Source organism: Sesamum indicum, linkage group LG4 (assembly GCF_026168435.1).
Source record: "Sesamum indicum cultivar Baizhima isolate 11 linkage group LG4, ASM2616843v1, whole genome shotgun sequence".
NCBI classification, from domain to species: domain Eukaryota; kingdom Viridiplantae; phylum Streptophyta; class Magnoliopsida; order Lamiales; family Pedaliaceae; genus Sesamum; species Sesamum indicum.
In genome coordinates this window covers 5,339,090-5,355,374 of record NC_142660.1, presented here as the reverse complement: position 1 = coordinate 5,355,374, position 16,285 = coordinate 5,339,090, and the positions used below count along the sequence as shown (strand labels likewise).

Here is a 16,285-nt window from a genome sequence, read left to right as displayed (position 1 = left end):
TTTGTGTATTTCACGACAGGAGAAAAAATTTCATTGTAATCTATACCCTCTTTTTGCGTAAACCCCTTAGCTACTAACCTAGCCTTGTATTTGATAGGGTTTTCTTGCTTGATTTTATAAATCCACTTACAATCTACTATGGAAGCATTTTTTGGTTTGGGAACTAAAACCCAAGTTTTGTTTTTCTTTAATGACTTCATTTTCTCATTCATGGCGCTAAGCCAGTGTTTGGAATTCATAGCCTCATCTATGCTAGTAGGTTCAGTCATCTCAATATTAGGGCAGTTTCAAAATCTTTAAGTTTCATCGGAGCCCTAATTTGTCTTCTATTTCTGTCCCTAGCAAGTTGGTAGTTATCTAATGGGTTTGGTTCAGGATTTTCTGCATTTTCAGTCTCATTTTCAGCATTTTCAGTTTATAATGTGTTTTCTAATTCTCCCTCCTGTTGGTTATCCCCTAGATTGTTCTCCACCTTATTAAAGGTTTTCTCTTTTTCTAGGGTTTGAGTTTTCTCTAAGCAAGGCATTTTGTTTTCATTGAATGTTACGTCTCTACTAATTAGAACCTTAAAATCGGGTTGAGTACGTACCCAAAGGCGATACCCCTTAACCCCCATAGGATAACCATAAAAACACATTTTATGGCCCTAGGTTCTAACTGATCAACAAATTGATGCACAAAAGCAGAACATCGAAAGACACGTAATGCAGATAAGTCAGGAATTTTATCAGTCCAAACATGTTCAGGAGTCTTACTAAGTAATGCACAGAAGGAGACATATTAATCAAGTGAGCAGCAGTAAGAACAGCCTCACCCCAAAACGTTTTTGGTAAACCAGAACTCACAAGTAAGCATCTAACTTTATCAAGTAAAGTGCGGTTCATTCTTTCAGCAATACCATTTTGTTGGGGGGTATAGGGGTTGGTTTTATGCCTCTTTATGCCATGTTTATCACACATTTCAGAAAAGCTTTGATCACAAAATTCCAAACCATTATCAGTACGAAGAGATTTCAACCTTTTTCCAGTTTGATTTTCAACTAAAACTCTCCATTTTTCAAACTTTTCAAACACTTGAGATTTGTGCTTCATTAAGAAGACGAAAACTTTTCTAGAAAAATTATCTATGATAGATAAGAAATATCGATTACCACCATGAGTAGGCACATTCGAAGGTCCCCAAACATCAGCATGCACATAATTAAGAATGCAAGTAGACATGGAGGGATTTGGGGAGGGTGAAGCAGGGAAATGCACTTTATGATGTTTACCAAGTACACAATCATCACAGAATTCCAATTTTTCGATGTTCTCATTCAAAATGCCATCTTTTCTCAAAAAATCAAGACCCTTTTGACTAATATGACCAAGTCTCTTATGCCATAAAGTAGTTGAGTCACATTCAGAAACAGATGCAACAAGATAGTCATAAGAAACAGTGCATATATAAAGATTACGCTTACGTTCAGCTTTGAAAACAACTAATGATCCCTTCATGATTTTCATGAGGCCTTTGCCCCATCTACCCTCAAGACCATCTTCCTCTAATGCAGCACAAGAAATAAGATTATGGCACAAGTTAGGAACATATCTGATATTTTTTAAAATTATTTTATAGCCATCTTTAAAACACAAAGAAATGTCACCAAGACCTTCAACTTCACATCTTTTCTCATTAGCCATAGAAACAAAACCAGCATGCTCATATAGCAGATTAGTGAAGATATCTTTGAAAGGACTCATATGAAATGTGCAACCAGAATCAATCAACCATTCATGTATATCAAAAGAATTCACAGAGTTTGCTTCGCACACAACAAAGACTTCACCATTATTCTCATCAGATACGTTATTAGCCTTTTCTTTTTCATCATATCTATCTCGATTATCCTTTCTAGGTTTTCTAAAATCCTTAATGTAGTGACCTTTTATACCACAGTTATAACAACGTCTTTCTCTGGTTTTGTCATCATTATGAGAATTCTCCCTAGGTCTAGATTTATACTGATTTCCATTTCTACTCTTACTCCTACTTTTGCTTCTGTTATTATATCTAGAGTTTCTAAACTTAGATCTTACCCTAACAGAATTCACCTCGTGTTGGTTTTGACTAGGTTTATTAGCCCTAAGGTCCATCTCCTTACTCTTAAGTCCATTCACAATAGTTTCGAGATTAACAGAGTCTCTACCATACTTAATAGCATATTTAACATCAGAGTATGATTCAGGAATAGCACTCAACAAAACAATTGGAGAATATTCATCAATGTTTTTGTCACCAGTGAGTTTAATGTCTTGTATAAGCTTAGTAAAATCATCCAAGTTTTCATCAATGTTTTTAGACAAGTCAAGTTTATACTTAAAGAATTTTTCCAATAAAAACAGTTTGCTCGGTAAAGATGTCTCAGTATAAAGCTCTTCAAGTTTATCCCATAAATCTTTAAAGGAATTTTGTTTTCCAACTTTACGCAAAACCGTGTCAGATAAGTTCAAAATAATTGAAGAGTAAGCAAATTCATCATTCTCTTGTATTTTCTCTTCAGAAACATTTTCCAAATAATTGCCATCAATGGCTTTAAAAACTGTTTGTTGAATCAAAATTCCCTTCATTTTCTGTTGCCAGATTGAAAAATCACTTTTACCATCGAATGGTTGTAGGTTATAACCGGCCATTTAAACAATTAAGGAAGATTTAAAAAAATAAAAACGGTTTTTAAGTAAGTTTCAGAAAACGGTTTGTAAAAAAATTTTGATAGATAAATCACAGAGATGTCACAACAGACCACGAATAAATCAAGGATGACAAAGAATTTCAGAGTTAAGCACTAATTGCAACAAGATATCCCAGTAATATGGCAAGAAAAATAGCAACAGATAATAGAGTTTGTAAGATCACTAAGATCACAACAGTTTAAACAGTAAACTAGTAACAAGTTCACAACAGAGTTTAAGAAACAGTTTAAGAGATCACACAGATCAATGTTATACAGATAATGAGATCACAGTAGTTCAAGAATTTCCTAAAAAAAAAAACGGATGAAATCACCACTGGGTATATATCAGCAGTTTGTATGAGATCACACAGATCGATATTAAGGAATTACACAGATTAGAGATAAAATCACAGAGATAAGAAATATCACAAAGATCAATAGGACCAAGATATAGCGAAAACCGAGGCTCACCAGCCTAAGTCCCGTCCAGATACCCGACGACCTCGAGGGTCCGGCCAAGAGGGATATTAGGGGGCTTAACCGCGGTATAATAAGAGTGTAATATACAAGTATCAACAGTAGGAATCAGCAGCAGAATATATCAACAGTTATTAAAAGAGAGGGGTTAGAAAGTTACCACCACCAGGAGCCGGATCTCAGAGGTATGGCTCTGATACCACTGTATGGTGGTAATCCCCTCAGTGATAACTTAAACAAATGGCCTAGCCAACTATTACAAGTATAAATATGACGGAGTACAAAACTCCTTAAAAATTTACAGACCAAAATAAATAACAGTAAATATAAACAAATTATATTGCAAGATTGGGATAGGTAGCTCAGAATGAACCAGATCCAAGTGATAAAGCACCAAGCTGGGTCACCAAAGACTCAGTATCCCACAATCGCACCCACGGCTACTCCACCTTAACAACTTCCACCAAAATCACCGAAATCAACAAGTCACAGAGACTGATAGCAGGTTCACTAAGAACTCGAGGGATAGGGAGGTATGTGGGTTGTATATCTTGTGTCTCTCGGTCAAAGGGAAAAGATCCCTATTTATAAGAGTTGGTGGGGAAAACAGAGAAGGAAAGCTTGGCGGCTTTCCATAAGCCATTAGATTGGCTTAGGAAAGCCACCTCCTTCTCCGGTGAAGAATATAGAAGGAGAATCATACCAAATCCATGGGAGAATATGGAAGAGAGAAAGAAGAACCGAGGTCAGCAGTGCAGTAGAAAAGAGGGGGAAAACAGACTAACCTTTAGGGTTAGAATTCAGCTTAAGTAGATATATTAGTGGGTCGGATATTGGGTACCGGGTATGGGCCGGGTAAAGTTGAAGTGGGTCATGCCAGGTGGGTGGGACTTGTGGGCTCTGCCTTTAGTGGGCCGCGGACATTGGGCCATAATTATCAACAGTACCATTGGGTTTTAACTTTAATTTATATACCCATTTGCAACCTATAGCCCTTTTATTTTTAGAAAGAGGTGTAATCTCCCATGTTTCATTATTCTCTAAGGCTTTTATCTCATCATCCATGGCATTTGTCCAATTCATACATTTCACAGCTTCTTCAAAATTCTTAGGTTCTTGAGGATGCTCAGCAGCTGGAACAAGGCATCTATGAATAGGTGAGGAATAAGTAATGTTTGGCATATCAGTATTAAAGGTACATACATAGTCATTCAGTCTCAATGGTCTGCTGGTATGCCTTGTAGATCTCCTAAGAGTGGTATTCTCATCTACCTGAGTAACAGGAGTTTCATTAGTTGTTTCTGTAGAAGTTTCTGCTTTTTCAGATTCATAATCTATATCTTCTACAGGTTTAGGAATAGGACAAGAAACAGGATCATTCAATTGTTCTGCATAAGGGAAAATCTCCTCCTTGAAAGTAACATCTCTAGATATGATAAGGTGTCTTTTATCTATATCAAAAACTTTATAACCCTTTTGATTTGGGGCATACCCCAAAAACACACATTTGGATGCTCTAGCTTCAAATTTTGATTTATGAGGCATATTGTTGGTTGCAAAACATACGCAGCCAAAAACTCTAAAAGAGGAATAGTCCACAGTTTCTTAAATAGGACTTCATATGGTGTTTTTCAATTTAAGATGCTTGATGGGATTCTATTTATGATGTAAGTGGAGGTTAAGATGGCTTCACTCCAAAATATTTTTGGCAAATTACTTTGAAACATAAGAGATCTAGCCATTTGAAGGAAGTGTTTGTGCTTTCTTTCTACAATCCCATTTTGTTGAGGGGTATATGTGCATGTAGTATGATGTATAATTCCCTCATATTTGAACAATTTTTGGGTTTGTTCTCCTAAGAATTCTGTGCCATTGTCACTCCTTATCATTTTGATTCTTTTGTTATATCGAGTCAGAACCATTTTATGAAAGGTTCTTAAGAAATCTGTTGTCTGTGTTTTATGCTGTAACATATAAGTCCATGTGCGTCTACTTTTATCATCAACAATAGTGAGCATAAAACTACATTTGGATAAAGAATATTTGTTATAAGGGCCCCCCCATAAATCCACATGCAAGAGGTCAAAACATTCATCAGAAACTGAAGTACTTAATGGAAAAAGGTAATCTCTGTTGTTTTGCCTGAGGGCAAACTTCACAATGTACATGCTGATCTTTATCACCTTTAATAAGGCTAATATGTATTATAACATTTTGAGATAAGTGGCTTAATCTTCTATGCCATAATTCTGATGAAACATGTGAAGTGGCAAGACTAAAATTTCTGTGATCATGCAGTATTTCTTGGATATGCTTGCTGTCAAAACTCTGTTTATTCAAGATATACAATCTTTCTACTAAGCAGGCAACTACAATGATATCTTTAGTCCTGTGGTCCTGCATTGCACAACAAGATTTAAAGAACTTAAAATCTATGTTTGATGAGTTACATAATTTGCTTACAGACAAGAGATTGAATTGAAGATCAGGTACATATAAAACATCATTTAAGATAATCTTGCTAAAAAGTGTGATGTTTCCTGAACTCTTGACCTGATGTTTAGTACCATCAGCTAGGTGAATCCAATTATTAGAAGATTTAGTTCTCTTGTTAGCAAATAACATTTCATTGTTACACATATGAGAAGTAGAGCCACTGTCTATAATCCAATCTTCAGTAGAGTTGTAATTAAGACATGATTTATCATAAGAATTACCTGAGAAGTCATGGTGTCCAGTATCTGCCAATGCCAAAGTCTGAGGTTTAAAGCCACCAAGGAATTTATTTATTTCAGTTTTCAGGACTGCTGCAATGACTTTGTTATCTACTACATTGTTGGTCGTTTCATTTTGATAATATGCAACAGCTATTTTAGTGTTAGTAGACATACCTTTCTTCCGTTGCTCTACAAGATTCTTGTACCACTCTGGATATCCATGGATTTCAAAGCAAACTTCTTTTAAATGCCCTGTCTTGCCGCACTCTTTGCAAACCTGAGTTCTTTTATCTATTTGATTTCTTTTCTTTTGAAAGTTCTTTTGATTTTCAGGTTTCTTGTAGGTTTGCATTGCCATATTGGGAGCTGTATATTGCTGACCCGAATTCACTTCCTTTTGTTTCTTTACACTTTGAACTATGGCATACACCTTGTTAATATCTGGAAGGGGTTCCATGACCAAGATTTGACTCCTGATGTGATCAAAGGCATCATTCAATCCCATTAGAAACTGAATGACTTGATCATGAGCCTTGATTTCTACGGTTTCTTTAGCTGCATCACATGTACATTTGGGAGTTCTTGTAATACATGCTAGCTCGTCCCATAACTTCTTTATTTTGGAGAAGTAGCCTGAAATTGTCATGGTCCCTTGTGAAGTTGAAGCTAGTTCCTTGTTTAGTTGATATACCAAGGGGCCATTTCTTTGTCCGAATCTGTTCTCCAAATCTACCCAAAGATCTCTTGAAGTATTTGTTTACATGAAACTTTTGACCACATCTTTTGAGATGGAATTTAGAATCCACGATGACACCATGCAATCTGTTCTGATCCATTGTTCAAGTTCTTTGGTGTTTTCCTGTGGCTTCTGTCCTTCTCCATTGATGAAGCTTATCTTAATCTTGGCCCTCAGTGCTAATTTTACTGACCTGCTCCATGAAAGAAAGTTTGATCCATCGAGCAATGTAGTGACAAGACTCAAACCAGGGTTATCCCCTGGTTGAAGTCTCAAGATTTCTGCATCTTCTCCCATATCTGGTTCTTGTGATGGTTCTTGAATTTCAAGAAGTAAAAAGATTAAAAGAAAGAACTACTGGGTAAATCATAGCCATCTTTTGTAAATTTTCCAGTGGAAACGGTATAAAGAATGAAACTCATTTCGGACGTGATAAGCAAGAAGAAGATTTAGAAAATTCTATCTCATAAATCTGCAGAATTTCAATACAAGTCTGTGTATTTTCTGTGTTGAAGAAGGAGTGCAAGCCTGTATATACTCGCTTATCACTAGCCGTTCTATAACTAACGCGACTTCATAACTGGTAGGATGAAGAAGTGCTAATTCACTAATAGAAGCGCATAAGCGCTTCTTATAAAAACACAAATGATAAAAACGCATATGGAAGGAAAACGTATTCCTAATAACAGAAAATAAAATGCGCGCTTCTTGCAACACGTGTTTCTCCAACGGCTACCTGCTTCAATCTGTTGTCTGCTGCTGCTGCATAATCTGAGGAGTATGAACTTCCTCATTTCTTTACAGAAAAATCAAGATGTAAAAATTATTCTAGAAAGGGAAAAGAAAAGAGAAAGTGGAAAAAACGCACACATGTTGAGATGCTAGTAATTGGTGACTGCTAAGAAGAAGGTGTTTGGAGGGAATAAATCTCTAGCAAGTTTTCTGCTGGCCAGCATCACAAATCACAACCTAGAGGGATTATAAAAATATTTCTTGGAATTTACATATGAAAAGGAGTCATCAATTTAGGTTTATCCATAGGTTTAATGTCTGGAAATATAAGATGTAAATCAATCATAGAGGTGATACATTTAGGATCACACATCAAAAGGGTTTTCAGTTTGGAAATGTTTCAAAGTGACTGAATTAATTTGGACCGATTTTTGGAACGGTTGGTATCCGTCCTTATAAATGGCTTTATAAATATTTAGGAACAGTTCATGCCTGACAATTTCAATTTGGAACGGGCACTGTAACACATTGTTAGAAACCGTTCCTAATATTAAACTTGTCTAAAAAAATTTTATTTTTCTAATTTCAACAGACTGGATGAAATTTGGAATGGTTATATTATTTACGTTGGGTTACTTTTGGAAAGGTTTTTGTAATACTCGTGCCTGAATTTTGGAACTGTATTTATTTGTATCGGTGATAAATATATGAATGAGGTCTTTGGAATGGTTTTGTTTGTCAATGTTTGCAATAGTATTAGGTACAGTTACATTTGTTTGGAACAGTCCTCTGTAACTATTTTATGCACGGTCAATCTTATTTAAGAACACTTATATAAAATTATTTTAGTAATGTTATTGGGAACGGTCATTCTTATTTTGGAGCACATACTTAAAACTATATTAGCAATGGTATTAGGAACGGTCAACCACTTTTTAGGAACACGTGTTTGAAATGATTTTAGCTATGGTATTTGGAACGATCAAAACAGTTTAAAAACACGTGTTTAGAACTATTTTATTAATGGTATTAGGAACAGTCATTTATTTAGATTTATAACATTTTCTTTACAATTACTAAAACCATTCCTAATTTCTACTTTTATAATTTTTTTATATTATATTTTAATAAATTTTGAATTATTTATATTTATGAATTTAATTAATTAAGTTAATATGAAATAATGGAATGTAATAAATATTACGAAACATTAACAATTAAGGGAAAATATTATATTAGTATAAAATATTATCTAATTACAAAAATGAAAAAGAAAATTAGAACCTAATCTAAACCCTCATTGTCAGCAATGTACATATCGTCCTGATTCGAGGCTGGAGGGTTAGTCGAGAGGTGGCCCGCATCTCCCTCATCAGGGCCATCATCGTCTCAAGGTCGCCGATGCGGTCCTCCATGGCCGGATTTGGTTGTGGCAGTGGCGATGGCGGTGGGGGTGGCCATGGTGATGTGAAGGTCCGGCTGGGAACATAGGCCTCAAAACCAAGGCCGAATACTCAGCCCTTGTTCTTGTCCCCGACTGCAGCCAGCTACATCTACTGCTCTGCCATCGCCACCGAAGCCTCGGATTCGACTGGGGCATCATGATCCTTGGCCATGCAGAAGCTGATGAGAAGAGATAAAGCAATTAATTAAATGAAGCATATTAAAACATTTATTTGGGGTAAATTAAAATTCCAAGAGACAACACAACATACATAAAATGAAATCTTCAGTAAAGAAAAGGAGATACATCAGAGAAAAAAAAACATGGAGAAAATAGAAACTTATGTAGAGTTCTTGCTTGGTTTCAAAGGGAAACCTTCAAAGACAGGTGCCAGTTAAAGCGCAAGATAGACAAAATAAACCCTTAAAATTATGGTAAGCACGTAAAAATTATACTACATAAAACATAAGATTTTCACTAAAATTCAGGGCATTTGTACAATGCAGCAAAAGCTACATAATTTCTCCATTTATTTCTTAATTTCCACATGTAAAAATCCCACATCTCACAGGGTAAAAAACATATTCTTTCAATTACTTGAGAAAAAAAATAAAAAAAATTAGGCCACTTCGTCGATCAAATGGGTAAAATGGGTCTTTGAAAGGTTAGACAAGACGAGAGAGTGGAGGTAAGTCCAACTTGCAGAGTGGTCCGTGTACTTTTTGAGCCATTTGCTCTATTTCTTCTTCTAGCCTTACACCTCTTTTGCAGCGTCGACGTTTTGGGGGTTACGATGACATTGGTGGACAGAGAGGGAGCGAATTTGGGAACTAAGGTTTGTAGAAATTTTGAAATGGAAAGGGGTCTGTTTTGTGATTTTGTGAGCAAAATCGGTACTTCTTGATATAACATCTTGTCGAAATAAATTGGATTTCGACGTCTAACTTTTTGGTCCTCAAGTATTATTATTAATGCAAATTTGATTATCAAATAATTTAAGGATGTGATTTTGATTCTCAAACTTAAGTTTCTTTTTTTTTTTATACTTTTGGTCTTTCTATTAACTTTTTCATTAAATTTAATAAAAATTTCATTTAAAGAGGAAAAAATTTGTTATTTTCTTCCTATTGGTGTTTTTCAAGTTGTAATCCAATACATGCATTTTTCTATTTTTCTTCAACCTTCAAAAGATAATATACCCAAAAAAATAAATTTGAACAACAATTTTTTCTAAAATTTATTGACAATTTTCTAGAATTGGCAATTTTTTTGTTAAGATTATTTAAAAATTTGTTACTTAAATTTATTTTATTTTATTTTTTATTTATTCTCTTTCGAAGTTTGAAAAAACATAAAAAAAAATGGGTACATTGGATTACAACTTGAAAAATACCACAAAATGGGAGGAAAATAACAATTTTTTCCACTTAAATGAAATTTCTATTAAGTTTAATGGACAAGTTAACGAGAGGACCAAAAGTGCAAAAAATAGTTAAAGTTTGAGGATCAAACTTGCAATCTTAAATTGTTTAAGGACCAAAAATTATATAAATGGCTAGATTTGAGGACAAAAAATACATTTATCCCAACTTTTATATTTTGTTCTATATTAATTTAATTAAATAAAAGTAAAATAAATATTTAATCAAAATTAGTAGACCACAAGTAAATTTTAAATGTGCATTGATACGACCACGAATGAACAGTCCAATTTGCAGCCCATACATTAGCCTAACAGCAGGCTCAGGAAGCTTAATATATCAAGAAGCCTTTAACACTTTCTCTAAGAGGTATCAGAGCTTGGTTTAATGTTGTGATTGTGGATTTTATATGTATTATATTTTGGACGCATGTACTACGTGATTTATGGCTTTTGAAAAGCATGTGTTTTATTTAATTGTATAATGGTATGTCTAAAATACATGGTTTAATTTGTTTATTAATTATGGATATTAAGGAATTTCTAAAATTGGATTTTCTAAAATTTATACATTGTTTCAATTTTTTATGCAAAAAAAAAAAGATAAAAAAATGGTTTTGGACATTTGCAGCTGGCCAGCATGCCTGCTAGCGTGTGTGCTCGCAGGGGTCGCAGTCTTGCAGCCCCACACAAGCACGCATATTTTCATATTTCTGCATATTTTCTGAAAGTACTAATTTTTGGTTGTTTTGATTTTAGTTAATTTAATTCTTTCAAAATTAAAATTTGCCTTAGATTAATTAGAAAATGTTTTCAAAGAAAAACTTAAAATGTACATTGGATGTACGACTTTTAATATCCATTTTTTATTTTATTATGGAAATGTGCATTTTCTACATATAATTATGCCTTTACTATTTATATTGGATATGATGGATATGAAAGAAAGTGGACCGGCTTAGGAAGGCGGCAAAAGCATGAAAACAACAATGGATTTTAAGATGTTGAAATAACCCAATCAAATGGGTTCCCTTTTATCATTCACTTGCATTCGGTTTAATTTAAAATGTAGAAAATTATATGTTCCTCACGATGGTGATCCCCGGTCGTTCCAATTCAAAACATCTCATCGATGTTTACCTGGAGCCGTTGATTGAGGAGTTGCAGAAGAGGAGGATATGTGAATGGATTAGTCATATGAAGTTTCCTGATGGTTATGCATCTAAGTTGAAGCTCAATGGCATGAAGAGTCATGATTGTCATGTATTCATGCAGAAGTTGATCCGGATTCCAGTTGCGAAGGAGAAAACATCTCATCCCAGATCCAGGTTTCATAATCCAAATACATGTTCAAGGAAAAAATCGACTATTACCTCTTTCATCTGGCACTCATGGCATGGAACTCCCTCCGCCTAAAAGGGAGCATGAGGTCGGACTATATGAGCGTCCCAACTATTGCCTGTACCACCCATTTTTGCTTCGAAAGGATGCGCCGCCTTCAAGAATTGATTGTAGAGACACTGGGAGTTGGGAGCCTTCCGTAATATGCTTCCTAAGCCTATGTGAAACGCATTGACAGAGGTCAATCTTCTATTCCAAATTTTATGTTGAACAACACTCCATGTAGACAAAGTACAAGAATTAGATAGTTTCGCAACCATCTTTTGAAACCTCGAGAAAATTTTTCCGCCATCTTTCATCGACTGAATGAAGCACCTAATTATTCACTTGCCATATGAAGCGCGAGTGGGAGGGCCTGTGGAATACAGGTAGTACACGAGTTATTCTAGTGTCATTAGGTTTCTAATAAATATTTGATTATTGGATTTCTTCGATACTTGAAAATAAAGATGAAAAATAGAACACACGTCGAGGCATAAATTGTAGAGGTCTATTCACTTTTCACTACTTTGAGCCGCAAATTCTTTACAAATGGAACAAGCCACGTAGAAATGACGACCTCTATATGAACGACAATTGTATCCAATGGTCTATTTTCAACTACTCTGACCGAGGTAGTGGTGCATCAAAGAAGAGATAGCTCAGTAGATCAAAACGCCACATAACCGAGACGTATATATTGACCAATTGTGAAGTAGTCATGCCATACTACGAGTAAGTGTAAAGATACAACTATAGTTTATTCATAGTATTATTTTTTTGCTTTTAACCTATGTATTGATATGTATGTGAACAGGTACTCTTTGAATAAACTTTATGAGCACCACCATTCGGAGGACCCCATTATTGAGGAGCTAGTAACTACTCAATTCAAGTATTTATTCAAACATCGTGTAAGTTGTGTCTTATGAATTGTGTCTTTGAATTGTGTTACAATTGTAATTTGTTAATATATGGTTTTTCTAATATGCTCAACACAAGGGAAATCCAAATTGAATTACACGAACAATGAGCTTTTGAAGTTGAATTATTGGGGTCCTACAACTGAGGTAGCAACATTCCCGTGCTACTTTGTAAATGGTTACAATTTTCATATGGAACTTCACAGCGTAGGCAAGTCTACTATGAACTTTGGGGTGTGTCAAAAGCTCATCATATACAGATATGGATGACTTCTATGGGATTCTCAAAGAGATACTTCAGTTAGATTACCCACTTATTCCAAACATGCAGATCTTTCTGTTTAAATTCCGTTAGGTCGATCCCGTGAAAGGTATGAAGCTACATCCATATTATCACCTCGTTGATGTAAACTTCAAGAAAATATAGCACAAGAACAAGCCATTCATCCTGGCACAACAAGTAGTACAAATCTACTACACAAAGTACCTTAGCATGAAGACAGACAAAATGGATTGGATGACTGTCTGCAAAGCAAAAACCAGAAGAGTCATTGATGACTCTCGATGGATCGAAGTTGTGTTTCAAGAGGATGAGACAATACCTACTACACAAGTTGCGACAAACAATCATAATTATGACTTGCATGACGTAACATTATACAATTAGTCTTTGAGCTTTCTGTTGCTAATCAACAAGGAGCAGGTACATTCCGATCGGGGATTTTTGTGAATCTGATGACGACTCGGACAAAGATAGCTTTGATGAGAATTAAGAGATTGAAGAAGACAATTTATGATTGATAGTTCAGCGTTTCTGTAATCAGACATCTATAATCCTTGCATAAATTAATGATTATTATATATTTTTATAAAAATATTTGTTCTATTTAGGAATGGTCATAAATAGAAAAGATCATTCCAAAACTATTCCTACTAGGAACGTTTGCAGCTAAAAACCTTTCCTAAGTGTATCCGTTCCGTAATATTCATGAAAAATATAAAATTTCAAATAGGAACGGTAAAAAAAAAAACGTGACTAGATACATTAATATATCCTACAGAAAAAGGAGGAAAATTCAAAATATAGGAAGGGTCAATTTATTTTAACCGTTCCAAAATTAGTTCAAAAAAATTTAATTTCACGCCAAATGAAAAGTGAAGGAAAAATCAAAGATAGGAATGATTTTTAAATATTTGACCGCTCGTAAGATGAATTTAAAGAAACTCGTGCCTAAATATATAAACTATTCGTTCATAAGATGAATATAAAGAAAACCGTTCCTAAAGGAGTTTCAAAATCGTTCCTAAATATGTCCACATATACCTAGTTCACTTCTCGATTACGACATCTTAACATCGGGGACCCTGATTAATTCCAAATTTAAATGCATAACAATATTTTACATATGTGAACATATCTAGCGTTTTGATTTAAAATCACATGGTCTGATGAACAGTTGTATCATTTTGAACCAAGTTGATTGTGTATCAGATATGATATCTATCCGTATAACAAAAATGTCGAAGACTTAATCGAATGTAATATTTTGTCGTTTTAATCATATCTGACAATCTGATTAAAATTTTAACGGTTTGATTAGACCATCCAGTATAAAGTTATATGATGCTACTTACATCTATGTAATTAATAATTTTCTGTAATTTTTATAATTTTTCATAATTTTCTGTATAATTTTGGTGATTTTTAGAAAATTTCTATAAAAAACTATATTTTATATAATTTCTGTAATTATGAAAATATATATCACACTGAAATTAAAAATAATTTATTGAAATTATAATATATTTTTTCTAAACTTAAAATGTATTTATGAAATTATAATACTTTCAGTAATATTTGTGTAGTTTTTGGAAGTTTATTGTATAGTTGTGCAATTTATGCATCTATTCTGTAATTTATTATACAGTGCAATTATTTGTGCAATTTATTGTATAGTTGTGTAATTTATGCAATTCTTGTGTATTGTATCATATTGCTAAATTTTTTTGCGAGATTTATTGCATAAATGTGCAATTTTTTCACTAAAAAGAAGGACAGAATTTATAACGGCTTTTTTTGTAACGGCAGTATGGTTGTTCCAATTGGACCGACCATTGTGACGATTTTATAACGGATTAGACGTTCTGAGACATTGAGGAGGTGATAAAAATGTATTTATTTTTTAATGGCCACAACCGTTACTAAAGCTGTTACAAATATGTGGTATGCGTAAAATTGTTACAATTTCTTGGGCATTACTAATTTGCTGCGATTTTTGTAATGGCTCGAATTTTTTTTGTAATGGCTATTAGGCAATATGAAGAACCGTTACAATGACGGTGGTAAAAGGCTTGGAAAAATATTTAAAAAGACAGTATTACAAAAATAGTGACAATTGGAACGAATATTTTATTAGGTGTCGATACAAAGGGCACTACAAAATAACTGAACATGAAGAGCTCCAAAAAAGCCGTTACAAAAGTCGGTAAAAAATAATTTAATCTTTGGAACGGCCAAACTAATAAGTGTCTGTTACAATGGCCGTTCCAAATGAAGGCGTGAAAAATGGTATTTGTAACGCCCAAATTTATATTACCATTATAAAAGCCGTTACAAACTAATATTTTTGAAATTAAAATTAAAAAAATAGTGGGAATTATGAATTCGATTGGCCGTTACAAATGTTGTTACAGAGGTTGTATAACCAATGAGGTTACAACTTGGCCAAATGGATTCTTTCATACGTGTGATGATATCTGACGGTTGAATCTTAATTTTGACGACCTGATTAACACATGTAGTTCAACACTTTAAGATGACAGTTACATCAATGTAATACTAACATTTACGAACATATAAATTTATTGCAAAATGTGTACATGTAAATGTCAAATAAAATTTTTTGTTTTATTAATATATTTCAATTGTATTGTTCCAGTACAATGATACGCTTATACAACATTAAATTGTTGAAAACAACATCTTTTTTCAAAAAATTTTCAATAAAATTAATTAATTAATTGGAACAATTTTTGTAATGGCATTTGTGACGGTAATTACCAAAACAACGTCTCATTATATTGTAATGATTTATATAACGGCTTTTTAAACGGATATCTTATACTACATAATTTGTAACGACTTTTGTATATATAATTTGTACCGGTATTTTGAATTGTGTAACTCTTGTTGGAACGGCCAAGATTATATATATATACGTGCCTTGAAGATTTTTTTCTTTCATCCCTTTCTTCCTCCTCTCTCTCTCTTTCTTTCCTTCTCTCTGCCCATTCCCCACCACCGCCCTGCCCCACCGCCGCCGTCAGGCAACCCCACCACCAAGTGCCCCCATTTTTTTTTCTATTTTCTTTTCTTTGACTTATTTTAATTTTGTTTGGATATTTATGAATTTTTTTAATTTCTGTAATTTCTAAATTTTTTTAATTTCTGTAATTTAAAAAAAAATCAGAAATTTTTAATAATTTTTCTGAATTTTTTGGTACACTTCTGTAAATTTTTAAAATTTTTGCCCAATTTCTGATTTTTGAAGTTTTTTGGAAATTTCTGTAATTTTAAAATAATTTCAGAATTTTTTTAAAATTTCTGATTTTTTTTAATTTCTGTAATTTAATGAAAATTTCAGTAATTTTTTATAGTTTCCGAATTTTTTTAAATTTCTGTAATTTATGCAATTTTATGAAATTATTAGAAGTTAAGGACTACAATGCAATTTTTAGAAAAA

General features: G+C 33.6%; 1 protein-coding gene across 1 annotated transcript; it reads right to left on the bottom strand.

Moving 5' to 3' along the window:
• Window positions 1–5,284: 5,284 nt before the first annotated feature.
• Window positions 5,285–6,940, bottom strand: LOC148788310 (uncharacterized). The gene is made up of 3 exons (XM_088879988.1): window positions 6,837–6,940; window positions 5,654–6,650; window positions 5,285–5,587 (listed from the first exon to the last, which is right to left on the bottom strand). Exons 1-3 carry the CDS (start codon window positions 6,938–6,940, stop codon window positions 5,285–5,287), a joined length of 1,404 nt encoding a protein of 467 aa, XP_088736114.1.
• Window positions 6,941–16,285: the final 9,345 nt, after the last annotated feature.